Here is a 26,422-nt window from a genome sequence, read left to right on the forward strand (position 1 = left end):
CTCTCTACTTACTGAGAGCTCATACATCTTCTTTCTCAGAAAGTATAAAATGTCTTCCCCATTTCTTCTCTCATACACAGACAAACCAATCGCCCCTTGGATTTGTTTGACTAAGTTGGAAAATTCTTTCTGGTTATAAAGCAGCCAAGAACATACTTTGTGGTTTCAAATAGCCCAGGCCTGAGGTTATATCCTATCGTAACCATGACACCTAGAAATAGTCTTACGCATTAAACTTAATGTAATTTTGGATGATTCACTTAACTGCTAAAATGGAAGAGTAAAGAAATTTTCTTGAAGCTGAGACATAGAGATAGTTATTTAACTTTTAAAATCCTATTTTTTACTACTGTAAACAATTTTAGTTTTAACTTTAGTATCTGTGTATACAACTATAAACAAAAGTACATACATGAGTAAGTTTGTGTGTATATAAGCATTAATACAGGTAGGTAAGACAGTTTTCGAAGTCACCTATCATAATGATACTGTAATATCTGGAGAAACATAAAGGACAAAGTAATACAGGAGTATCATGTTAAACACACTGGCTTTACAAGCCCTTCCATGAAATACAGTAAGTTGTGATCATACAACACACAGCACACATCCCTGCTAGTACCTTTAACTTTGTATTCTCAAGATTCAGAGTTTCTTTTTCATTCTCAACTGATTGTAGTTTTCTAAGAATTTCTTCATATGAATTTTTACCATGGGCTTCCATTTTCTTTATGTCCTCCGAAAGATTAACAATTTGCCTTCATGAAATAAATAACATCGTTGATAAAAAAAAAGTCATATAAATTTTTATTCCAGCAACTCGTATCAAGTGCATTTCTGAAATCATTTTGGTAGGTGCACCATTTAGAAGTACACAAACAGGAAGTGAACAGAACTCACAGAACAAGGCAAAAAAGAAGAAGTAATCTGGTATTACCAACAGAGTAATCATGATTAGAAACAACTACCCAGTACTTTATATTCAATAAACGTCTCACCCACCATCCACACCAGTGAGGGTACACATACACACACACAGTTTTAGGGATAAGGTGGAAGAAAAAGACCACATAAGTCAATTACAACTAATCTTCAGAAAGTTTGCAATGATAAAACTGAATATATTTGAATTCTTTACCTAGTGGAGTGTTAACCTTGAGTCTACAAAGTGAAATCAAAATATGCCATTTTAAAAGGAGGGAAGGGTGGGTGAGGAGCACTGGCAAGTGCCACCATGCAGCTAAATCTGTACCACGAAACACAAGAATACATGTTCCCTTTATATAAATAAGTTATATAAAAGCGAAATATCTAAAAGCAAATATTTAGAACTCATTATTGTTAACTTTCCAGTAATACATTTAAAAGCATGAGATATATGTATTTTTCATTCATTGGTTTTCTTTGTTAGACATTTAAGTTACTCCAACTTAGAATATTACCTTTTAGAATTTCAAAGCATTTATGTATCACAATCTTTGTTTCAAGAAGATAAAGAGTTTGTACAAAATGGAATGCAGATGTTAAGTTTATTTTGCTGCAAAGACAAAATTTAAGTCCTTGCATGTGGGAAGGGAGTGCATATTATGAGAAAAAAATTACTCAGGAAGTTCCAAAAAAAGCTATCTTTTAATTTCATTTTCTACAAGCTCTTTTAAGTTCCCTCATATAATCTTTTATATTCTTGTTTAATAAAGAAACATTATTGCCATTGAAGACAAACTTACTATTATTAATATATACTAGAAATAGCTGATACGTGTACTCACATAACTAATCTACAAATTCAAAGTTTCAAAATGTGAAAACCAGTTCACTTTTAATGAATAATGGCTTTTACTAGTTTTTATAGTGGAGTAATTAAAGCTTATAGTTATAAGTAGCAAAAATAAATCAGATAGCACCTTGCTACATTAGAACCAAAATACAAATCACCCAAACACCAAAGAACCAAAAACATTCCTTACTAAACAGTAAAAAAAAATCCCAAATTCTTACGTTTTCATTGTTTCAATCTGAACTTCCAATTCAGTTTTCTCTATTACAATTTTCTCGTAATGACTTTTCCAGGCATTGGAAGCTGAAACTGTTTCAGACAACTTGGCTTCCTAAAAAATACATAAAATACTGATCTTGCAACTTTAAAAAAAAAAATGTTGTTGCTTTGTTCAGGGCTGTAAATACATATACTTCCTAAACAAGTAAACATTCTTCCAAGACAGCATAAAACCCAATTGGAAAAAGTCCAGTATACAACATTGAATATAGGAAAGTTTTAAAGTATACTTTAACCGAATTGCTAATATTCGATATGCACATAATGATAGCTCCAAGGTAACATTTTAAAAGATGTTGACGCAGTTATTTTAAAACAGCATATCCTAATAAATGAAGATAATTTCCTTTCTATTCACAAAATGCAAAACAATTATAAAAGCTTTGGAGTGTGAGAAGGAAAAGAATCCTACTTTGGTAAACATGGGGACTACTTCTAATTCCATATTTCTTTTTTTCAGTTTTGAAGAGGATTTATCATCCAACAAAAGCTAACTGATGACTTCAGAAACCAATAAACTGAAATGCATTTATAAACTTATTGGCATGAACATATAATCAAAACATGTTTTTGATCAAGTGGTGATATTCTGTAAGATAATTTAGAGGCTATCAGTGACAAAACATAAATAATCACACACTTTTTGAGTAAGTTAAATAAAAATCTCAGGAGGAAGATTTAATACAAAAACTATTTAGTATGATTGTATGTCTTTTCTGTCTTGGCTGCTCAGCACAATTTTATTTTAATTGACCCTTTGAAGTGGTACTTTTCAAATTGACCTAAATGTCTTATATAGGGCAAATCTTTCATAAAAGAGTTCTCTAAATTTAGACAGTTTTTGTCCAAAATCAGCTGTAAAATTTTTTCAATAAAGGCGTTTTTTAAATATATTTTTATTTCGAATTTTGAATTATGTGGTACAATTTTGTATAGGCTGGGATTCCCCCCAAACTCCCAACCTCCATCAGATTTTTTTCCCATTTTGTTACAATAGTGTAGTCCTTCATAAGGAATCATAATTCTATCAGTCTCTTATTTAAGTGTACCCCAACATTGTTGGTACAGACAATGTCAGACAGTCCAGCATCCCATTGTCTACACATGTCCAACAGTTTCATTGGGAATCCATCTTTCATCTGGATGCAGGGTTGCATGTTCCATTATACCCCCACATCTGTATATGATAGATCCCAGTACTCCATCACTATACATTATAGTAAGTGAGAAGCCATGAAACAAGGTCAACAACTGGTATGAGTTAGAACAGCCACAACAACTAGACATGTAATCACTACCTATAATTAGTGTGGAGAATAGTACTTGATATGACATGCCTAAAATGTAGCGCTAGTCAGGGAGGGAATTACCTTCCTAGAAGAGATGTCCTAAGGTGACCTACCTTTTTTCTCTTTGCTTTGGAGATATGGCACATTTAAGCCATGAGAAACACAACTGGAATGTGTCTGATTTTCAAAGAAACAAAGGAAACCATCTTCAGGATACAGAATGACAGGATATTTCAACTGTGGAAGTTCTGCCCAGCACTTCCAAAATCCACATTCTTCTCTCATCTTCCTTATAAACACACAGACACACAGCAACAATCCATTTGCCTCCTCTTTTCCTGCATCAGAGTTCTCTGAAACCAGTAACTAGTAGACACTTCCAAATTCTCATTCTCTCTGATCTCTCTGTAAGTACTTGGTAAGCTTTGGGCATTGCATAAAGATGAGATGATATTTTATTCAATTCTACTCAGCTCATATTGAACTACTCATGTTTTGGACTTAAGATGCCGTTTTAGATAAGGGCACTCCCAGGTGAATGGGACAGGACGAGCAAGCCCACGCCACCCAGAAACTTACACTCTAGTGGAGGAATTGCTACAAAAAGAAGTAAACTTAAAAAATTAGTGAGACAGTTTCATATTTTAATGAATGCTATGGAAAACAAATGTACGATTAATTGTTAAAGGACTCCTTAAGAAATAGCCAGGAAAGGTCTCTCTGGAGAAACTTCAGCTGCAAAGACCCCTGAACAACTAGAATATAGAACCATAGAACCAGCTGTGTTGAGCCATGGAACAGCATGAAAGCTGGAGGTAGCAGCAAATAGAACAAAATGAGCTGTCCACCTCAGAGTAACAGGAAGGAAGAGCATGGCAAGAAAGTGGGACAGACAGACATTGGGCCACGATGCGTGTCTCACTTATCCCCCACTACGCTCAGGTGACACGAATCGTACCGTTGTCCTATTTTATAGAAAAAAAGAAATGGAAGCTTGGAGAAGTTATGTTCCTTCTCTGAAGTCACAAGTTCACAGATGGGGAAGGGGTTCTCTACTGTGACCTGGGGCCTGCAAGATGTTAGGGAAACAGAAAACTCAAGTAATCAGTGCCTCTGCTGGCTTTTTCCATTCCACATTGTCTCTAGTGTTCAGTCACGTCTCCAACCTCCCTGATTTTGGACCGAGTCTTCAACTCTTACCTAAATTCATCTAAACATAGGTTAAACATTGGAGCCTTCAACTGTTAACACTTGAGCTTCTAAAGTATTCTTTCATTTCGTGAGTTTTATAAAATGTTTTCATTTCTGAATGCCTCTAACAATTCTATAAACTGTAACCTAAGTTCTTAAAGGGTGGGACACCAGGGCAGCACTCATTAATTAACTGAATAAATACAATAATTTGTCAATAACAAGTTTTCAACTTTCTTCCATACCCGAAGATGTCTTTCACATGGCTTGTTTACATCAGCATGCAGTTTTAAATGCATTACAGAGATCAAGTGAGGCGAATTACTACTGAATAAAGTCATCTGGCCTAATAACATAAATCAGCATTTCCCAAACTTATTCCTCAGAACCAGTTCCAGGAGCTGCTTTGTGGGTAGAAGCAGCTCTCTGTGGTTAAGTAAGGATGGGAAACTCTTAGTTCAGGACCCTTCATTGCACTGTGCTTCTAACAGTCTTTGCAGGACCTCAAACACGCTAATATTCATGGGAAGCCACCAATGCAGGGTAGGGTTAGCCTTAGTTAACAGCCTTAACATTTCCCTTATGTTCCCAAGAACATGCCGATATAATTCAATGTACCAAATTAGCATTTTATGGAATCTTTCAAAATAAAAGACTAAAGCAAAAAGTAGCAGTAGAGTTTTTCCAGTAGCAATCAGAACAAAATCTTGATATTAAGCATCATAACATTCATGACATAAACTCCACAAAGCACCATCTTTAGAAAAGAACATGTGTACTTACCTGATCTCTAATTTGGGAAGTGATGTTTTCAATGTCGCCTGTAAAATGCTCAAGCCGCTGTTTATAAATCTTAGATGCCTTTTTCAGAGCTATAGCCTTCTGCCTACTGGCTTTTTTCATTGCTACTGCCTCCTGCTTACTGGTTTTCAACTGTAAGTTCCACTTGGCTATCTTGGTTTCTAAGCCCTGAAAAAATAACAGACATATGATTTCAGAATTCTGTTTATGTAATCATTTTTTAAAAACACATGATTTTTATAGATTTTTCAGTTATTAAACATAAGATTAATAAAAAGCAAAACAGTGAAGAAAAGTGATTTCACCAATGCTTTTTCATAACCAGTAATGTAAGTAAATTGAAAACATATGCCCACACAAAACTAATATTACCGTTATTAAGGATATTAATATTGGTGACTTTGCTATAGATACTAACTTCCTTAAAAAATCTGAGATTAACCAGAACACTTTTGTGCATATCTAGAATCTTACACATAGCACTAGTTAAAAAAAAAAGCGTAACTGAGCTAGAAATGAGCCACATAATAGGTATGCAAAGCTCAATAGAACTGGTATCCCCACAAACATGTCCATGCCTTTAGTTTGAAAGATAAGGACATTTTAGCAAAATCTGTAAATCATGAAGGATACAAAAGATATAAATATAGACTGATTTATCAAGTTTGAATTTACCAGGATCAGTAAGCACACCCCAACTCCAGGGTTCCAATAAGGACAACAGAAGTGCCACTTGAACCAGTGAGAGCTAAGTCATTATGACATCATCAAACTTGGATTTAGATAAGTGAGTCACTATCAAATCCCTAAGATGAGGATGTTTGAGGCAGTGTGATGTTAATCAACATGATCGTGCTATACCTCTTGGAGCATAATCATATAACGTTGGGTTACGGAGATGATTAGCTGATGTAGTCTGATAAATCATATTTCAAATTATTTTAAGGCTGTTTGTGCAGAGTAAAGCAGCAAAGAATGCCCCAGAGCTAAAGGGCCTGACACCCACTTGGGCAATGTACTTGGGATCTCTTGCTCTGGCTTCGGCCTAACCCAGCCGCAGGAGCTGTGGTCATTTAGGAAGTGAACTAGCAGATAGAAGATTCATCGCTAATATCAAATTAATTAATTAATTTTAAAGGCTTCATCTGTAAAGTTCCTAAGTACAGAGAATCTATTAATTTGAAGACTTAAGATGTTAATACTTTTCTGTTTTGAAAGTAGATTAGTATTGGTGGGGAAAAAGTACAAAATTACAGAATTTAGATTTTGGCCTCCCGTTTCCTGTACTGTCATTTTAATTTTTAAAAATTTCAGAAGAATCACAGGGAAAAAAATGTTTTCTACTAAGTTCAACAAAAACTATGCTTCTTAACTTCATAAAACTCAGATTAAGAGGCACATTCTAAGGTTTAGATTTCATTTCTTAAAGAGTGGTTAGGTAACCTAAGAGAGGAGACAAAACATTCTTAAACTGACTTGAAAAAATCCATCTTAAACAACAACAACAACAAACCATAATGAAACACTGTAATAAGAAGCTGAGTGAAAACAGACAAGGGCATTGCACCAGATCCAAGACAAAGGAAATACAGCTGTCATTCCTAAAACTGCCACAGGGTGTCAGGATGTTACCATGCATGCTTGCTAAATGAGTTAAAAACTCGCACCCTACGTAGAGGTGAGATAACCATTTTTAATAAGGTTCTAAACCAACTTTGATCAGTAGATTTATCAAAGTTTGTACTAGGCACTACCAAGAAGCACACAGAAACTATCAAATTAAACTAAATAAATAATTGCTTACCACCTGGCAAATGAATGAGTACATTTTAGGAACCCCCCAAATTCTATTCTCAAAACTCTGTCACTCCAAGAGAATAACTAATCAAAAATCCCCTTAATTATATCATTGTGGCATTACATAACAAGGGTATTACTTAATTACCTGAACAGTGAAGCTAGATGAACAAATTTAAAATTTCTCATGATTACAAACAACAACAAAAAAAATCTGGTTGATTATAAAATGTATGCCAGAATACATATGCGGCCCGAGTATCTGGTTCCTGCCACGCACATGGAGGCCTTGATGCAGTTCTGGACTTACACAGCTTTGGCCCAGGCCAGTCTTGGCTATTGTGGCTATTTGGGGAGGGAATCAGTGAATGGCATGCTGTCTCCTTTCTCCCTGTCTGTTCCTCTCTAACTATGCCTTTCAAATAAAGACATCAACCATAAATGTGGGGGTGGGGGCGTATGTACAGAAAAAAATGCTGTAAATAAAACCTTTAAAGAAAAAAATATAAGGATAATCTATTCAGGGCCTGGCGCGGTAGCCTAGTGGCTAAAGTCCTAGCCTTAAATGTGCCAGGATCCCATATGGGCGCCAGTTCTAATCCCGGCAACCCCACTTCACATGCAGCTCCCTGCCCGAGGCCTGTGAAAGCAGGCAAGGATGGCCCAAAGCCTTGGGACCCTGCACCTGCATAGGAGACCTGGAGGAAGCTCCTGGCTTCAGATCAGCTCAGTTCCGGCTGTTGCGGCCACTTGGGGAGTGAATCAACAAACTGAAGATCTTCCTCTTTGTCTCTCCTCCTCTCTGTATATCTGACTTTCCAATAAAAATAAATAAATCTTTAAAAAAAATAATCTATACAAAAATATTAATAATGGTATCAGTATTTTTTAAGTTTTTATTTCCTCCATTAGTTTTCCAGGATAAACACAACTATACAAAAAGAGATTTTTAAATGTAATTGAATCACTAAAAATTGATTTGATTGGTCCCAAATATAGGTAGCACTTTTGTATTAGTATTCATACTCAGATCATTAGGTGTGTCAGAAATTTTAAGATTTACATTAAATGTGTATTTGTCATAACACTTAAGTTCCATTTTCCAAAAATCAACAAATTTCAGAATTAAGAATGCCTTTCCATCTTTTCATTCATTTTATCTGAAACCTTAACAATGGAGACATATTAATGACCTTTATGTAGTCTTTTAACTTATCATTCTCTGCTTCTTTTTTATGAATCTGGAGCTGGAGTCGTTCGTGCACTAGCTTTACTGATTGAGACAAACGGTTTGCTTTCAAAGTATTTGCCTATGAAAGAAAACACAAACCAAACAGCTGTTATTTGCTTATCTTACTTCCCCTCAAAATCTTTGTGTCTTGATTTAGACAACAGCTAAAAAGCTGATGAAACACATACTGTCTGTCCTTTGTAAATGTATTTTATATAAAGCTATCAGGAAGTTCTCTCCTTCCCCCTGCTTTTATTTAATGGCGCCTGTTTAATTACCTCTTCTTAAAAATTACCCCCATCCTGCTAGGCATACTATAGGTTTGTCTACAGTGCTCCTAGAAATACCAAAATTCCTTCACTTAGCTGCAAATTGAAGTAAAACTCAAATTTGCACAGCTCTTAATTTGTACTGATTTATGCCAAGTACCTTGACAGAAACACTGCAGCTTCTTTAAAAGTTTAAATTAAGACATTATATATATAATGCATAAAAGGTATGAAATATTCCACTCATCTAAAATTAAAAAAAAACAAAACTGTCTTGATTCCTGAGAACAGAGTCCACTGTGGGAAGAAGAAAAGAGAAAATCAACTTAAGAAAACATGACGGAATAGGGACAGGCTTTGGCACAGCAGTTTAACCAACCGCTTGGACCACCCCCAGTCCACATCCCAGGGCCTGGGTGTAGGTCCCGGCTCGTCTCCTGTCCCAGCTCCCTGCTAACGCACCTCCTGAGGAGCAGCAGGTGACAGCTCAAACACTTTGGCATGCTGCCACCCACAGCATGAGAAATAGGAGTGAGGGAAGTAGAACTCTTTCTTTCTATCTCTCCTCTCTATAAATCTGCGTTTCCAAGGAAAATAAATAAATCCTAAAAAACAAAACAGAACAAAACAAAAAAACCCTGCAGATAGAAGATACCTTTTTCTCCCTCCCCTCCTTTCCCTTGTCCCTCTCTCCCTTCATAAACAAAGGTATGATGAGTTAGGTCAAAATTCCAGGCCTTGCTTACCTTTTCATCCTGAAACAAAGAAGAAAGTTCTTGGATATAGGTCTCCTTTTCCATTATTTTCTTCTGTAGATTCTTCGGCAAATGTAATATAAGAGTTAGACATTTCACAATTTGGACACTATTAACTAATTTTATGAAGCAGAACAGCCTACAAATAAACAAGAATCCTCAGAAAGAATGGGTGTAAGGCAAGACTTACAGCATGTTCATCTTCATCACCGGTTAGATTCTCTACAAACTTGGAGGAGGAAGAATCTCCTGTCTGTGAAAAAAAGGATGGCATAAATCAGTGTTATTTCTCCACGCAGAAAGGTAGGAAGCAGAAAAAGCATCATCCCAGAACATGATACGGGCCACTAACACACACAGTTCAGATCCCCCAAGGCATTGGCTGTCAGAAGGATTTCTGCATAGGCGTTTTAAGCCCTATCTGCCTACAACTGATGGAATCACTAAATTTGATAAATTGATCTCAGAAAAACACCTCAAAACATATAGAGTGACATACGAAAGTCACAAAAATTCAGTACACAAAGCATGACAGAGTGTGACTCACACACAGGCCAAAACCTTCAACAAAAATTCTAGCACTACGAGATCTAAGAGACTTGTAGCAGATCAGCAAGACCTGAGACAGCAATTTTCTATGAATCCACAGAAGAACGTGCATTCACTTTTGACAGGCAGTTTCCTGCTTGCGAATGTGAAAAAGTCTCAACGTTCTTTATCCACAAGCTCTTACTCACACACCATTACACAGTGTAAAATTGTACCATAGTGGGCCCGGCGGCGTGGCCTAGCTGCCAAAGTCCTCGCCTTGAAAGCCCCGGGATCCCATATGGGCGCCGGTTCTAATCCCAGCAGCTCCACTTCCCATCCAGCTCCCTGCCTGTGGCCTGGGAAAGCAGTCGAGGACGGCCCAAAGCCTTGGGACCCTGCACCCGCGTGGGAGACCTGGAAGAAGTTCCTGGCCCCGGCATCGGATCGGCGCGTACTGGCCCATTGCGCTCACTTGGGTAGTGAAACATCGGATGGAAGATCTTCCCCTCTGTCTCTCCTCCTCTCTGTATATCCGGCTTTCCAATAATAATAAAATCTTTAACAACAAAAAAAAAAATTGTACCACAGTTTCACGGGCTGTGTGAGCTCTGAAGGCTCCACAGAGTACAGGTTAAGATTCTCTCCTACTAAAAAAATATTTCATGAATGATAAAATATTGATGCTATGGTCAAAAATCAAATTACAAAGCAGTCCTTATGAAGAGAACCACCCGGGCCCAGTGCTGTGGCCTAGCGGCTTAAGTCCTCACCTTGAACACACTGGGAGCCCATATGGGCGCCAGTTCTAATCCCGGCAGCCCTGCTTCCCATCCAGCTCCCTGCTTGTGGCCTGGGAAATCAGTTCGAGGACGGCCCAAAGCCTTGGGACCCTGCACCTCATGGGAGACCCGGAAGAGGCTCCAGGCTCCTGGCTTCAGATCAGTGCAGCACCGGCTGTTGCGGTCACTTGTGGAGTGAATCATTGGACAAAATACATTTCTCTCGGTATGTACCCGACTTCGCAATAAAAATAAATAAATCTTGAAATAAAAGAGAACCACTCATCTTTCTAAAACAATATTCATTCATAAACACATACAAAAGACTACGAAAGACACAAACATGACGCTGACAGCATTCGGTACGTGTCAGCCGTCCTCAGCCTTAAACACCTAACGCATGAAATGTGGCATTCTGAAACCTGAAATGCTCCTAAATCTGAAACTTTCTCAGCACCAACAGGATGAAAACAAGTGGAAAATTCCACACCTGACCTTACATGAATCACAGTCAGAGGGTGGATCCAACAAAGATATGTGCATATCAAGCACAGAGCTCCCATAATCCATTAGAGTCCCACTGCCAAGACACTTAATTTTGTATATTTAAATCCAAAATCTAAAATGCTTCAGTTCTCCCCAAAATTTTGGATAAGGGATACTCAATCTGCACGGGCATGTCAAGCAACTTCATCCCTAAGTCTATGGTCCAGAGAAGGCAAAGCCTGAATTCACACCACAGCTTCGTAAATCAATGTTCACAGCAATAGGAATTGATCTGAAAGTCTACCAACTGTAAACGATGCGTGCAGTGGTACAACCACACAGTGGGCCACATTCCGCAACAGAGAGGAGTGAAGTTCCGATGCAGGCTACAGCATGGATGAGCCCTGAAACAATATGCTAACTTACAGTTCTCGCAGGGTCTCATGTGAAGCATCTAGCATAGACAAAGCCACAAACACGACAGTGAACAACAGCTGCCTAAAGCTCCTTGAATGAAGGGTGGCTGGGACAACCTGTGTACAAGGTCTACTCGGAGTGATGAAAACATTTTAAAAATTGGACTTTGTTCAAAGCTACACAATTCTGTGAACATGTTAAAAAACCCACTGAATTGCATTATTTAAATGGGAGGACTGAATGGTATGGGAACTATATTTCAATGAAGCCACTAAAATACACATTTGGAAATGCAATGCACACAGGAATAAAATGTAGAGTATCTATTTTATTATAATCAGCTATATATACCTATGCTATCATAATTTGGAGAACAACACATAGTAAATTCTTACAAAAGAAACTATTTTTCTCTAAAAACACTGCTTTCATATAGAACTATTAATGTAACTTTAAAGTAGTAGTTCAATGATTCCTTTCAAATGAAAATTCCAAGAAGTTTTGCTTTTCAAATATATCAATATGTTAATTTCTATGGTTTGAACACTAACACACCCTTTAAGCGAGAAATATCACTGCTAAATGAGTGCGCAGGACAGAAGCCTTACTTGTTCGCAGTCTGTGTCTCTAAGATGGTCTACAGCTATGTTTTCACATTTGAAAGTGTCTAATTCTTTTGTTAATATTTCCTTCTGCTTAGAAATCTTCAAATTAGATGCAGAAAGATCAGCCTGCCAGAAAAACCAAACACATATTTGAGACACAGCATGAAATAATACACTCCAAAGTACAGTAATAAAAACTTTTTAGTGACAAAATTCACTTACATGCAGTAACAGGAAATTCTGCCAAATTTATTAATAGTAAATAGTAACTATTACACAGGATATTCAAGTAAAGTTAGATAGAAATAACAGCTTAAACACAAAGTATTCCCAATACTGCTTCTAATCAAAGTTACAGGATACCATCTACTCTTTTGTTCTTAACTCAAATTTTAGTCAACCAACATTTTACTCTTTAACTACTGGAGTTTTTTAAAATGTGATTCATTTATTTAATTACTCTCATTTATTTGAAAGGCAGGGGACTTAGAAAGACAGAGATGGAATCAGATCTTCCACCTACTGGATTACTCCCATAATGTCCACAACAATCAGCACAGCCTGAGTGAAGCAAGGCATAGAGACACACAGGCAACGGGGCCTCAAGGCTCTGAGGCATCACCTGCTACCACACAGGGTACACGGTGGCTGGATCTGAGGGCATCAGGACCAGAACCCAGGCATGCCGACCCAGGATGCAGGTGGGTGTGAGGGCGTCAGGGCCAGAACTCAGGTGTGCCAACCCAGGATGCAGGTGGGTCTGAGGGCATCAGGACCAGAACCCAGGCATGCCGACCCAGGATGCAGGTGGGTCTGAGGGCATCAGGACCAGAACCCAGGTGTGCCGACCCAGGATGCAGGTGGGTCTGAGGGCATCAGGACCAGAACCCAGGCGTGCCGACCCAGGATGCAGCTGGGTCTGAGGGCATCAGGACCAGAACCCAGGCGTGCCGACCCAGGATGCAGGTGGGTCTGAGGGCATCAGGACCAGAACCCAGGCATGCCGACCCAGGATGCAGGTGGGTCTGAGGGCATCAGGACCAGAACCCAGGCGTGCCGACCCAGGATGCAGGTGGGTCTGAGGGCATCAGGACCAGAACCCAGGCGTGCCGACCCAGGATGCAGCTGGGTCTGAGGGCATCAGGACCAGAACCCAGGCGTGCCGACCCAGGATGCAGCTGGGTCTGAGGGCATCAGGACCAGAACCCAGGCGTGCCGACCCAGGATGCAGGTGGGTCTGAGGGCATCAGGACCAGAACCCAGGCATGCCGACCCAGGATGCAGGTGGGTCCGAGGGCATCAGGGCGAGAACCGAGGCGTGCCAACCCAGGATGCAGGTGGGTCCGAGGGCATCAGGACCAGAACCCAGGCGTGCCGACCCAGGATGCAGGTGGGTCTGAGGGCATCAGGGCGAGAACCCAGGCATGCCGACCCAGGATGCAGGTGGGTCTGAGGGCATCAGGACCAGAACCCAGGCGTGCCGACCCAGGATGCAGGTGGATCTGAAGGGTGTCAGGACCAGAACCCAGGCGTGCCGACCCAGGATGCAGGTGGATCTGAAGGGTGTCAGGACCAGAACCCAGGCGTGCCGACCCAGGATGCAGGTGGGTCTGAGGGCATCAGGACCAGAACCCAGGCGTGCCGACCCAGGATGCAGCTGGGTCTGAGGGCATCAGGACCAGAACCCAGGCATGCCGACCCAGGATGCAGGTGGGTCTGAGGGCATCAGGGCCAGAACCCAGGCGTGCCGACCCAGGATGCAGGTGGGTGTGAGGGCATCAGGGCAAGAACCGAGGCGTGCCGACCCAGGATGCAGGTGGGTCTGAGGGCATCAGGACCAGAACCCAGGCGTGCCGACCCAGGATGCAGCTGGGTCTGAGGGCATCAGGACCAGAACCCAGGCGTGCCGACCCAGGATGCAGGTGGATCTGAAGGGTGTCAGGACCAGAACCCAGGTGTGCCGACCCAGGATGCAGGTCTCACAGCTGGCAAGTTCACTGTCAAAAACCTGAGCTTACAAAACTTTTAAGTAGTTTTCCATTCCAAATAACAAAATACGAAACAGGTATGTTTTGCTTCTCAGGTTTTTAAATTCACGGCAGAGAAAAAATGATTCTCTAGTTCAAGTCTTAATTAAATCGAACCTCATATCAGGTGTGTTCCTGATGTTCTTTTAGGAAAAGAATTACAGTTGATGATTCAGAGAATCAAGAGGGCAGAATAGGGAAAGGACACGTTTAAAAGGGTGGAAAAATATTTAGTCAGGATGAAGCAGAGAGGACACATTCCACAAAATAGGAAAGGACAGAACAACAGCAGAGGGGTGCCTGGAGACTGACAGACACAGGAAAGCAGCAGACACAACAGTGTGGTGTTGCAGAGACTGATACTCCAGCAGGATTCAACTAACGGCAATCTGAACTCCACCAGCAACCAGGTGGGAACGGACCTTCACTGTGAGCTTGGGAGGTAAACCCAGACAAACAACTGTCCATCCGGCTGGTCCATTTGATTTGACAGGAGCAGAGACAGAGCAGCAGATCACAGACAGGCAGTGCGAGAACAGCATGGATTTCACAGCCCAGTCAGCCCCCTAAAGCTGAATTGGGCACCATTTTGCATAAGGAGGAAAGGGCGAGGGCAAGGGAAACGACCGAGCATGTGCTGAGCTGGGAGTGAACTCATTTCTGACTCAGTGAACTGCAGCAACTTGGCATTCTATGGGTTCCACCCAAGACAGGTCTGGGTAACCCTAAGACCTGATGGTCAGCAGATCAAGAATTCTAGTAGTGGTACATCAGGCGCCATTTTGTCGCAATAGCTTTGGGACTGCAGGGGACAACAGTGAACTGCGCATGTGCTGAGCACACAAGAACTCACTGACTTCAGCGAATTGCACTGATCCCACAGGAAAATAATACCGACTGTGACATCGTACGGGTCAAAATAGGTCCGTGCGGCACCCAGACCTAAAGTCCAACAGGTTTCAGCAAGATCAGCGCCACCAACAACCTAACTATATAGGACACCTGGTGTCTCTCTAATCCTGGGACCTGTTCCAACCAGAAGTGGGAGAAAGGTTGCAGAGACAACAGTGCAGCCTCAGCATGGTATCACAGGAGGAGGTGAGTGGTGAGCCAGGAGCTGGGGCTGTGGAGACCACGGTGGAAATCTGACATAAGAACCCAGACCTGGAACTCGCTGGAGGTTGGGGCACAAGTGGCTGTAAGCAAAAAGTTGTGTACCAACTGCAATAAGTAAAATCGCATTGTAGACCTGTGGGTAACACAGCTTAGAAACCTGCCCCAAGGAGAAGACTCTGCTAACCAGAAGTACAATGATCAAGAGCAAAAGAAGAGACAAAGGCACAATGAATATTGCTGAAAACTTTCCTGCAAAGGAGCAAAACCCTATGCCAATCTCAGAGCTCACTGAGGAAGACATTGAGAAAATGGGGCATACAGAATCCATAAGACTCATTTTAAAGATTCTGATCAACAATGAGAAGCTCATGCAAGAGTTCAAAGAATTTAAGGAAGCAATAAAGCAAATCAAGGCTGGTATATCAGAAATTAAGAACACAGTACAGCAAATTAAGAGTACAGTGGAGAGTCTCCAAAATAGATGAAGCAAACAGAAGAAAGAATCTCAGAATGGGAAGATAATTTCTGTCATCAGGGGGAAGCAAACAAAAAGCTGGAAGCAGAGCTGGATCAGGCCAAAAAAAGTATTCAAGAATTGAAAGACACTATCAAGAGGCCAAATCTAAGAGTTATGGGAGTCCCAGAAGGTGGAGAAACAGAAGCTGAATTTGCAAATGTATTTAAAGAAATAATAAAGGAAAATTTCCCGAATCTGGAGAAAGAATTGAGAAACAAGATCCAGGAGGGGCACAGACTCCCAACAGGCTTTACCAAAAGCAATCTTCATCACAACACATGATCTTCAAGCTCTCTTCAATTGAACATAAGGAAAAGATCCTGAAATGTGCACATGAAAAAAATCAACTGACATATAAAGGAATGCCAATGAAACTCACAGAGGATCTCTCACAGGAAACTCTACAGACAAGAAGAGAATGGAGTGACATATTCCAGATCCTAAAAAAAAAAAATTGTCGGCCTAGGATAATATATCCAGCAAAGCTTTCTTTTGTCTTTGAAAATGAAATAAAATTCTTCCACAGTAAAGAAAAGCTAAAAGAAATTGCCTCTTTCAAACCTGCCCTACAAATGATACTTCAAGATGTTCTCTTGGCAGAGAAGAGGAATAGCACCTACCAAAACCAAAGGCAAATGTGAAGAACATCCCAGTAAAATGGCAACAGAAGACCAAACCAATGAACAACCCATTCCTAAAATGACAGGACCAAAGTACCACCCATACATATTAAACTCTGAATGTAAATGGCTTAAGCTCAATCAAATGTCATAGATTAGTAGACTGGATTTAAAAACAAAACCCATCTGTTTATTGTCTAGAAGAGACACACTTCATCAACAAAGATCAGTGGAAACTATATCGCATGGGTTTTGTTTTCTCTGTTAGTTTCATCTCTTCAAAACACTTCCTTCTGATTAAATCATTCAATGACTCGTAGTTCTTGCAGTGGCATCATTTTCTTCAAGAAGGTTCTTGATTTTCATTTCTTCAGCTACACGCTAGTCATTTAATAGCATGTTGTTTAACTTCTTGGTGTTGTTAATTTCTTTTTTCTCCCTGATGTTGATTTTGTTTTGTGGTTTTTCATTTAAGGGGATGTACAGTAGCTGTGAAATGGAGACTGTCATAACTAGCAACATGTCATTTAACTTCATGGCATTGTAAATTTCTATTTTTCTTTCTATTGCTGATTTTGTATTATGACTTCTCATTTAAGGGGATGTACAGCAGCTGTGAAATGGAGACTAACATCGAGATGTGAGGATACAATGTAGTATGCATTTCTGCTTCCAGACAAAGATGGACTTACAATGAAACTGTTTACTATATCTTGACAATAGGATGGTGGACTTTCTGCCATTGTCCATGCCCGCAATGATGGACATATGACTGTGTATGAAGAACTATATTTTAGTAATGATATAGAGGAACTAGGTGGGGGAAGGGAGTTGGGGAGGGGATAAGGGAATATGGAACTGTATCATAAAATGGTAATAATAATAATAATAAAACGTTAAAAAAAAAAGAAAAGAGATGTAGGATGAGTAGGAGACTACCCATGTGATAAGGCATGGGAGTACTGATACTAAGTTAAGCAGAATGGCTACCTACAGGATGCAGCAAGGCATTGCATCAGGAAGAGCGCAGAGTGTTCCAAACACACTGGCAATATTTTATTTCTTAAAATAAATGATGAATGCACTAAAAAAAGTTGAAATCAAAGGAGCACTAATGAGACCCTTTTTTGGGGAATCAAACATCCACACATGAGCACACCTGGCCAAGACACAGGACCTCAGTCACTGCTCTCTATGTACATTAGCTTTGCATCTCACCAGACATTCACAACTCTGATACTCACATTCTCAGAACTAATCTCTTCGACGGTGTCTTTCAGTAAAAGCACGAGTAATTCTGCAGGAGAGGCTGCCCGCTCGCATTCTGTAGGTGTTTCTTTCAGCTCACTCTTTTCATTGAAGATGACCTGCTGTGGGCTAAATACAAATGCACAAGTACAATTTAAGTTAAATCTATCACATAAACTAGCCATACTTTGAAGAGAAATATACCACGTCCTGACTAAATAGTACAGTTCCATAAAATTTCTGCAAAATGCAGCTGTAAACTGTCATGGAAAATGTATGTCCCCCCCGTCTATATTTGCTTATGTTTTCTATACTTTCTATTCACAGAAAAACATACTTTTTATAATGTTAAAAATGCACAAAATACAACATAAATAATGTTTAAATAATTCTATGTTTGATCATTAGAATCCCTTTCTGGTTTACAAAATAATTGGTGCACAAAAAATTGGGGTTTCAAAAAGACTGGGAAAGGGCAATTAACATAATGTGGAGTTGAGCGCTGTGGCACGCAGCTCCATGCATTCCACATCAAAGCCTCAGCGCCAGTGAGTCAGCTTGATCCAACTGCCTGTTAGTGCACTGTTGGACAGCAGATGGCGCCAAAGGCCTTGACTTCCTGTTCCCACTGGGGGAGACCCAGACCCAAGGCCAGGATCCTAGCTTTGCTCTACCTGGTCTTCACCTGCCTATGGTAGGTATTTGCGGAATTAGCCAGTGGATGGAAGATCGATTTCTCTCTTAGATAAAAATAAAATTTTCTAAAAGAAAAGATGTACACTTTACATGAACTTTTTAAACACACTAATATTTGTGGTTTTTTAAAAGATTTATTTATTTTTATTGCAAAGTCAGGTACACATATACAAGAGAGGAGGAAAGACAGAGAGGAAGATCTTCCGTCTGATGATTCACTCCCCAAGTGACCACAATGGCTGGTGCTGCGCCAATCCGGAGCCAGGAGCCAGGAACTTCCTTCGGGTCTCCCACATGGGTGCAGGGTCCCAAGGCTTTGGGCCGTCCTCAACTGCTTTCCCAGGCCACAAGCAGGGAGCTGGATGGGAAGTGGAGCTGTCAGGATTAGAACCGGCGCCCATATGGGATCCCAGCGTGTTCAAGGTGAGGACTTTAGCCACTAGGCCACTGCGCTGAAATATTTGTGTTTTTTTCCTTCCTTTCCATCTCCCTTACTCCAAATTTTAAAAAGAAGTCTTTCTGGATTCCCAGATTGTTTCTTTAAACTTTTGGCTCTCCCTCCAGCACAATCAATGAACTATACAAAAAGAACACACACAAAAAAATACTACGGATCCTTGGAAATGGAAAAATCCTTCCCGTTTGGCTTTAGAATATCACCATTTGAAATTAAACTGATGGGCCTGGCGCAGTAGCCTATTGGCTAAAGTCCTCATCTTGTATGCACCCAGGATCCCATATGGGCGCCGGTTCTAATCCCAGCAACCCCACTTCATATTGATCCTGCTCCCTGCTTGTGGTCTGGGAAAGCAGACAGGATGGCCCAAACCCTTGGGATCCTGCACCCGCGTGGGAGACCTGGAGGAGGCTCCTGGCTCCTGGCTTCACATTGGCTTAGCTCCAGCCATTGCAGCCACTTGGGGAGTGAACCAACAAATTAAGATCTTCCTCTTTGTCTCTCCTCCTCTCTGTATATCTGACTTTTCCATAAAAATAAAATAAATCTTTTTAAAAAAAGAAATTAAACTGCTGATATCTGCCTTCATGATTATGCCTTACCTAGCTACTGCCATGTATTAATAATGTAGACACATCAGGCAGGGCAGATATAAGCCACATTGCCACATCCTGAAAGTGGGATAGTTTTCATATAATCCCTGTCAGCCAGGAGGCCATCTCCCTGCCTCTGTGTTCACACTCCAAACTCACAGAATGGTGATTCTCCTCCTCTGTCTATATTTGACTTTTCTGTATTTTCTAATTCAGAGCTTAGCATCCAAACATTTTCTTTCATTTAAAGATGCTTTCAGGACAACACCAGAACATCAAGATTTATTAATAAGGACAACTTTGAGTCAAAAAGTTATCCTAAGTGAGACTGAGTATAATAGATTGTCTTAATGAATATATTTCACTTATACTTTTGCATAATTACATGAGTTGTTGATTAGAATCTATATATAATCAAGTTTGAAAGAGCCTTTTTAATATTTATAAGCATGATTCTAAGTTATAAGGAAACTTTGTGCTTTTATTTTTTGTTATTTATTTATATGTTTGAAAGGAGAGCTACAGGGAGAGAGATATTCCCCCTACTGGTTCATATGACAGCAGGCCTGGGCCAGGCACAAACTGGCACTCAGGAGACAATGGTTTATCATGCTTTCCCACACAGGGGTCCCTGGGTCTTTAATTACCAGCTTTTCCATTTTCTTCACAAAATGTAATAAAATGGCACATTAACAGGCACCAGAGCATTTGTAGATCATGTTCTTGAGTACACTAGACTCAAAGCACTGGCCTAAGGAGGTGCTGGCTGTCAATAAACCTGCCCCTTCTTAACAATCACAAGCAGAACGTTGAGAATAATATGCAACAAAATAATATTTTGAATTATAAGTTGAGCCAGAAGCTGGACTATAGTGTTCATAATCGTAGTTTAAGGTCATTGTTGGGGACAGGTGAGACTAGCAACAATAATTCACGTAAATAATCAGTGTATTCCTCATTCTAAAGAAGTAAAACACGGCAAACGTTTGTGTGAGCACAGCAACACAGGAATGCTCTGTAAAACTTGCTGGCAATGTTATTAAAAGGTAATGCACATTTTCCATGAACTTCGTTCTGAAGCTTCATTATTTACCAAATGGTAGAGAATTAACACTCAACTATATTTCCAATACTCCATAACACCTTTATTTTCATTTGCCTTAGTTAGAAAGCTGTACAAATTCTTAAAAGGTGAGGCTATCATGTTTAATTGCTTTCATTAATATCCCCAAAAAACTAGCTAGATTCCAAGGAGTAAATTTGTAATAAGATTAAATACATTGGGCCCAGTGTGGTGGCCTAGCAGCTCAAGCCCTTGCCTCACACACACCCAGGATCCCATATGGGCGCCAGTTCTACTCCCAGCAGTCCCACTTCCCATCCCGCTCCCTGTTTGTGGCCCAGGAAAGCAGTTGAGGACGGCCCAAAGCCTTGGGACCCTGTACCTGCATGGGAGACCCAGAGGAACCTCCTAGCCTCTGGCTTCAGATCAGCTCAGTTCCAGCCATTGCGGCCACAAAGGAAATGAATCAGCGGATGGAACATGTTCCTCTCTGACTCTCCTCCTCTGTCTATATTTGACTTTTCAATAAAAAATAAGTAAATCATTTTTAAAAAGATTAAATACATTTAGTGAATGAGTTCTAGATTTGAAGAATATTTTCTTGCAAATACAATGCATTTGGTTCAAACAATTTACATTATGGATAAAATACAAAAAACCCTGAAATCAGAGCATTCCATTTCCCCTAATGCTACATACGTACCATATGTGATGGCCTTTATCGGCAGCTCCTGCCAGAGATTCTCTCTCACACCTGCTCTGAAGATGGTAAGTCAGCCCTCCTGGACCACCTGCATCACCGGCAGACTTCGCCATGAGGTCGGTGAGCGGACCTACGGGTGGCTGCTGGGGCTTCACCTAAGCTGAAAGCCGGGAACAGGTTAGTTTCTAGACATCATTTCAGTAAGCATTTTTTTTCTTTTCTGTGATTACTACATAATAAAAGATAAAGATCTTGGCAATAAAATAATACTTCAAAGACAAAATCAAAATTATAACATTAATTTGTTACAATAGATAAAACTGTGTTAAAATTACACATTCAATAATTGCCAGTTGTCATACACTTTCCCCTGAGGTCAGCTATTTCCCACCTAATCACAGAAGTGTAGAAATCTTTCCTAGCTTATTTCTTAAAAAAATATTTATTTTTATTGGAAAGTCAGATTTATACAAAGAAGGAGAAAGATCTTCCGTCCACTAATTCACTAAGTGGCTGCAATAACCAGGAACTGGGTCAATCCAAAGCCAGGAGCTCCCACACAGGATTTCCAAGACTTAGGTCAGTCCTCTCCTGCTTTCCCAGGCCATAAACAAGGAACTGGATGGGAAATGGAGCAGCTGGGATACAAACCAGCACCCATATGGGATCCTGGCACGTGCAAGGTAAGGACTTAGCCATCAGGCTACTGTACCAGGTCCCTAGTCTACTTCTTCAAGTACTGCAGTACTACAATTCAGTGAGCCTAGAGAAAGAATATCAACACCATGGAGGGAAAGCAGGTCTACAATGCTCAGCTTCATTACGTCCATCCAATTAGATATATCAGTTACCTACACCTGGAACTGCAGAAATTCAACATAGTTTTCAAAGTGCTTGTAACAAAAATTACAAAGAAAACAGGATATTCGGGTTTTTTTTTTTTTGGATGATCTTTGCTTATTTGATTAGGGGGCAAAGGGTCAAGTGCAACAGGAAAGGTGGTAAGATCATTGTTTCCACTTTGTCTTTTTCCTTCTTGTTCCTGGGGTAAGGGAGTAGGTAGATGGAGAAGCCACACCCAGCAGCCTCCCAAGCATCCCAGGTCCCCGATGTGGGGCATGCTCCGAGGGCACTGCTCAACTGGTTTTGATGGTTCAACAGTTCTGAATTACTGCCAATCTCACCATTCCAAGCATGATGAAATCTCTCCAGAATTCACTGACAGACATGGTTCACCTGAGAGGCTCAATTTGCCTAGATATTCACTGCCAACACTTGGCTGGGGTAGTTGGTCAATTTGTTCTGTCCTCCATCCTCTGTTATGGTACCAGGTGTCCTCTGCAAGTTCTAACATACCATCGTATCCTCCTGTGCAACTGGCTTTGCTGTCTACTGTTTTGTCTAAGCCACTAAGGAGGCCTAGCTCTGACAAAAGCACTCCACGGTTGGACCATGTACCCTGCAATTTTCTCCATGATTGGAGTTCTGAGTCCAGCAGTTCAGTTGGAAAATCCCCAAAGAAACCTCATCTGAGGTGATCCCAGACCTGATTCTTGTGTGTGCTTGCCAATACAGGGTCTGGCACAGTCTGTCACCCCAATCAACTTATATGCAGACTGGTGGTTGTGATTGCTGGATCGATTCTGTCTCCAGCCTTGTCCTCTATCCAAACAAACGGGTATAGCAGCCCAGCCCAGTCTCACCCAGCACACGCTTGTCCACATAAAACAGTGGGAGCTTTATCCTAGTTGGGGTGACCCGCAATAACTCCCACCAGACCTGTCCCTGCCCTAGTTCCCATGCTTGCCAATATGTACAAGGGACTGCTCCAGTCTGTCCCACATCCCATTCAGCTCTTACACATGTCAATGGGCACTGAAGCTTAGTTCAACCCAAACAGCATCACTAGTTAGCCCACACACATGCTGGTGGGTGCTACTCTCAGTCTAGCCAAGCCTGCCCCAGTCCTGAGAGAAAACAGAATATTCTTCTGAAAACAGATCTCAACCTAGGATATTCTTGGGGTAATAATGAAAATAGAGGACATTACTTACAAATTTTCCTAAATACTCTAATTCTTCTCGGTCACATTTGGACATGTTGTTTTGGAAATGTGAACACTGACAAATCCCTTCAAAAGTCACTCCATTTCAAATAATGAGTTAAGGGGTTAGCAACCATTAAGGCTGTATTTTTACAAATTTAACACAGTAATGTATCTTCCTTTTATGTTTATACAAATTAACAACGAACAATCTTATTTCACATTTTCAGATATTTACCTCTTTGTGATTTTTATTTAAATATTACATTTATTATACCTCTTTGTGTCTTACATTTCTAATAGTGCAAAATATATTTTGTTCATGAATACTAAATAAAATACCTTGGGTATGAAATAATCAAAATTATTTACAATCATGAATTCACAACTGCGAAACTTTTCAACAAGGCTATTAAATTGTATTTGTTTGTCTGAAAGTGATAAACATTGCAGAGCATGTACTCAGGATTCAAGCCAATGAACTGTAGGCTCACATTTTTTAAACATCTGTCCCTGAGATCCCAAGGAATTGCTAAATAACCCACAGAACGTCCAAGACGATCCATTTCAATGCCGTAACCCTGGGATGTCTATTACTTGGGCATAACGACAATTTGAAATATCTACAGAAGAATTTTTAAAAATACAGATGTACAAAATTAAATGAAAAATCAAAGCAAGGGGTTAGAAGAATGCATTTTTTAAAGGTATACTGCTTTATTTAGCAGAGTTACAAAAGACAGCAAGAGAGAGCTAAAGAGATCTTCCATCTGCTGGTGCTCTCCCCTATGGAGTTCCAGGTCAGCCTGCCCCAGCCCGGGCCACTGCAACCATGTGGGACATGCACTAGTCCACTGACGATCTCAACTCTCTTTATCTCACTCCCTGCCTCTTGCTCTCTCTGTAACTCTGCCCTTCAAATAAGTAAAACAAACTTAGGAAAAAAATGTGTTGAGGATTCATTGTGGCAAATTTGAAGCAGTTTCTTGGTTTTGTGGGCCAATGACAGCAGACATAATCTCTCTGAAGTTTAAGATAAATTGATAAAACAGAATTTGTCTACTTTATCATCTATAACTGTGCCTTATCATAAGGGATAAATAAAATAATTTCTGATTAGGTTAACTTTGTCCAATGACTCATTTATACTTTAAAAATGGACTGAAGATTGGGTAAAATAGAAACTGGACTTCAAAAGTCTCCAATCTGTAAATGTGGGCTATGTACCCGAAGGCTCAAGCTTTACTCCTCACCAAAGCCCTGCCCGGACCCCCAGCCCAGCAATAACTGTAAACAAAGATATTTTCAGAATCATAGTTTGAAACTTAACTGCTCCATAAACACTCATGATTTTTACATGTGCTACTACCTGTGTAAGAGCAGATATGAGTCCATCACCCTCTACCTCAAAAAAAACCTAACAGAGGGATGTACAGGTTAGGGTCTCAAATATAAGGCAGGGTGACCAAATCATTCAAATCAAATGTGGGCCGCATCTGAGATGAAAGGGCACTCCTGGGGAGCCAAATTAATTATCCAGGAGGAATCTGAACCAAACATAGGCCAGAGGACCAGTTTCCTTCACCAGATAAAAGCAGCTTCCCTTGGGCAGGATGCCAACCACTACACTTTCTGAACAGGGCACTGCCTGACCTTGCAAACCTCACTGAGACACAGCTGAGGAGCTGACCTGGGATGCCTCCCTTCCTTTGAGAACACCTGGGATCAAATGCCCAAGTTGGAATTCTGACTCTGCTTCTAATTCCAGCTTCCTGGGAGGCAGCAGGTTCAAGCACATGGGTCCCTGCCACCAGGGAGCTCCAGGCTCCTGGCTTCAGCCTGAGCCAGTCCTGGCTGTGTAGGCACCTGGGGGTAAACCAGTAGATGCAAGAGCTGTTACTGTCTCTGTCCATGTCTTTCAAGCAAATGACAACGGATGAGCCAAGGCTGTGCCGGCCGAGGGGCTGACTGCCCTGCCAGCTCAAGAGCCTGCATTTTCCTTCCTGAAGGTTAAGGTCATTAGATAATCTGAAGTGGGGACTGACAGATAGGCAGTACAGTTTAAAAGATCCAGGTGGTCATGGTTTGGAAAACAAACCGGGCAGACAGAAGGCAATAGAGTGGAAGCAGTGACGCTGGTTGGTTGGGTCCTAGAGAGAGGAAATTTCATCATTCTTTTCCTATTTAAAAATGTTGAAGAAGCAACTGAAAATGATTCCTACTCGTGATGAAACACGAAAAACAACAAGGGAATAAGAATTCAATACTAAAATAGCAAACCAGTACAAGTGGTGGTGGTCACAGAGCAGTAACATGCCTCATGCCGTGTGAAGATCTAAGGAGATAGCTCCACTAACTGTGTCGGTTTTCTGAATGAGCATTAGCTTATCCCTTTAAGTATCAAAATTACCTTAAGCTCCTTCAAGGAAAATCTTTTTAATAGAATCTCCTTCCCTCCTTCCTCCCTTCTTTCCTGAACAGGGCATACAGGTAGACTAAAACTCAGTGTAACCACTCCCTGATTATTCAAAGGCAACCTATTAAAATGAGAGGCTCTTAGGCTAGAATCATCTATTGGTAGTTCTTAATCCTTATTAACTGCCCGAAAGGGGGAGGGAGGGAGGGAGAGAGAGAGAGAGAGAGAGAGAGGGAGAGGGAGAGGGAGAGGGAGAGAGAGGGAGAGAGAGAGAGAGAGAGAGAGAGAGAGAGGGAGAGGGAGAGGGAGAGGGAGAGAGAGAGAGAGAGAGAGAGAGAGAGGGAGAGGGAGAGAGAGGGAGAGAGAGAGAGAGAGGGAGAGGGAGAGAGAGAGAGAGAGAGAGAGGGAGAGGGAGAGAGAGGGAGAGAGAGAGAGAGAGGGAGAGAGAGGGAGAGAAATAAAGAAATAGGTGTTGCTTTCTCTTCAAGATAACAATAACCTCTGCCAGCTAATCAAACAAAACAGAAGCAGTGTAGGTCATGTTTGCTCTGAGTTTTAATATGAAGTTGCTCTGGGGTCAGCAGCTGGGAACTACTTTTTCACTAGGGCTTTAAAATTATTTTTTCTAAAAAATCTTCATTCTGGCCCGGTGGCGTGGCCTAGCGGCTAAAGTCCTCGCCTTGAAAGCCCCGGGATCCCATATGGGCGCCGGTTC

The 26,422-nt window shown here is 40.8% G+C and overlaps 1 protein-coding gene across 2 annotated transcripts in view; it reads right to left on the minus strand.

Moving 5' to 3' along the window:
• Positions 1-17,942, minus strand: part of ODF2L (outer dense fiber of sperm tails 2 like) — a 36,851-nt gene extending 18,909 nt beyond the window's left edge. For both annotated transcript variants that reach the window (XM_058658802.1, XM_004582194.4), the window contains exons 1-8: positions 17,732-17,942; positions 12,211-12,333; positions 9,580-9,642; positions 9,381-9,452; positions 8,328-8,444; positions 5,320-5,505; positions 1,999-2,108; positions 623-758 (exon numbers count right to left, since the gene is read on the minus strand). In XM_058658802.1, coding sequence (XP_058514785.1) covers positions 623-758; positions 1,999-2,108; positions 5,320-5,505; positions 8,328-8,444; positions 9,381-9,452; positions 9,580-9,642; positions 12,211-12,333; positions 17,732-17,920 — 996 coding nt within the window. In that variant the 5' untranslated portion in view covers positions 17,921-17,942. The remainder of the gene's footprint in view (positions 1-622; positions 759-1,998; positions 2,109-5,319; positions 5,506-8,327; positions 8,445-9,380; positions 9,453-9,579; positions 9,643-12,210; positions 12,334-17,731) is intronic.
• Positions 17,943-26,422: the final 8,480 nt, after the last annotated feature.

Source organism: Ochotona princeps, chromosome 2 (genome assembly GCF_030435755.1).
Source record: "Ochotona princeps isolate mOchPri1 chromosome 2, mOchPri1.hap1, whole genome shotgun sequence".
In the NCBI taxonomy this organism is placed as follows: domain Eukaryota; kingdom Metazoa; phylum Chordata; class Mammalia; order Lagomorpha; family Ochotonidae; genus Ochotona; species Ochotona princeps.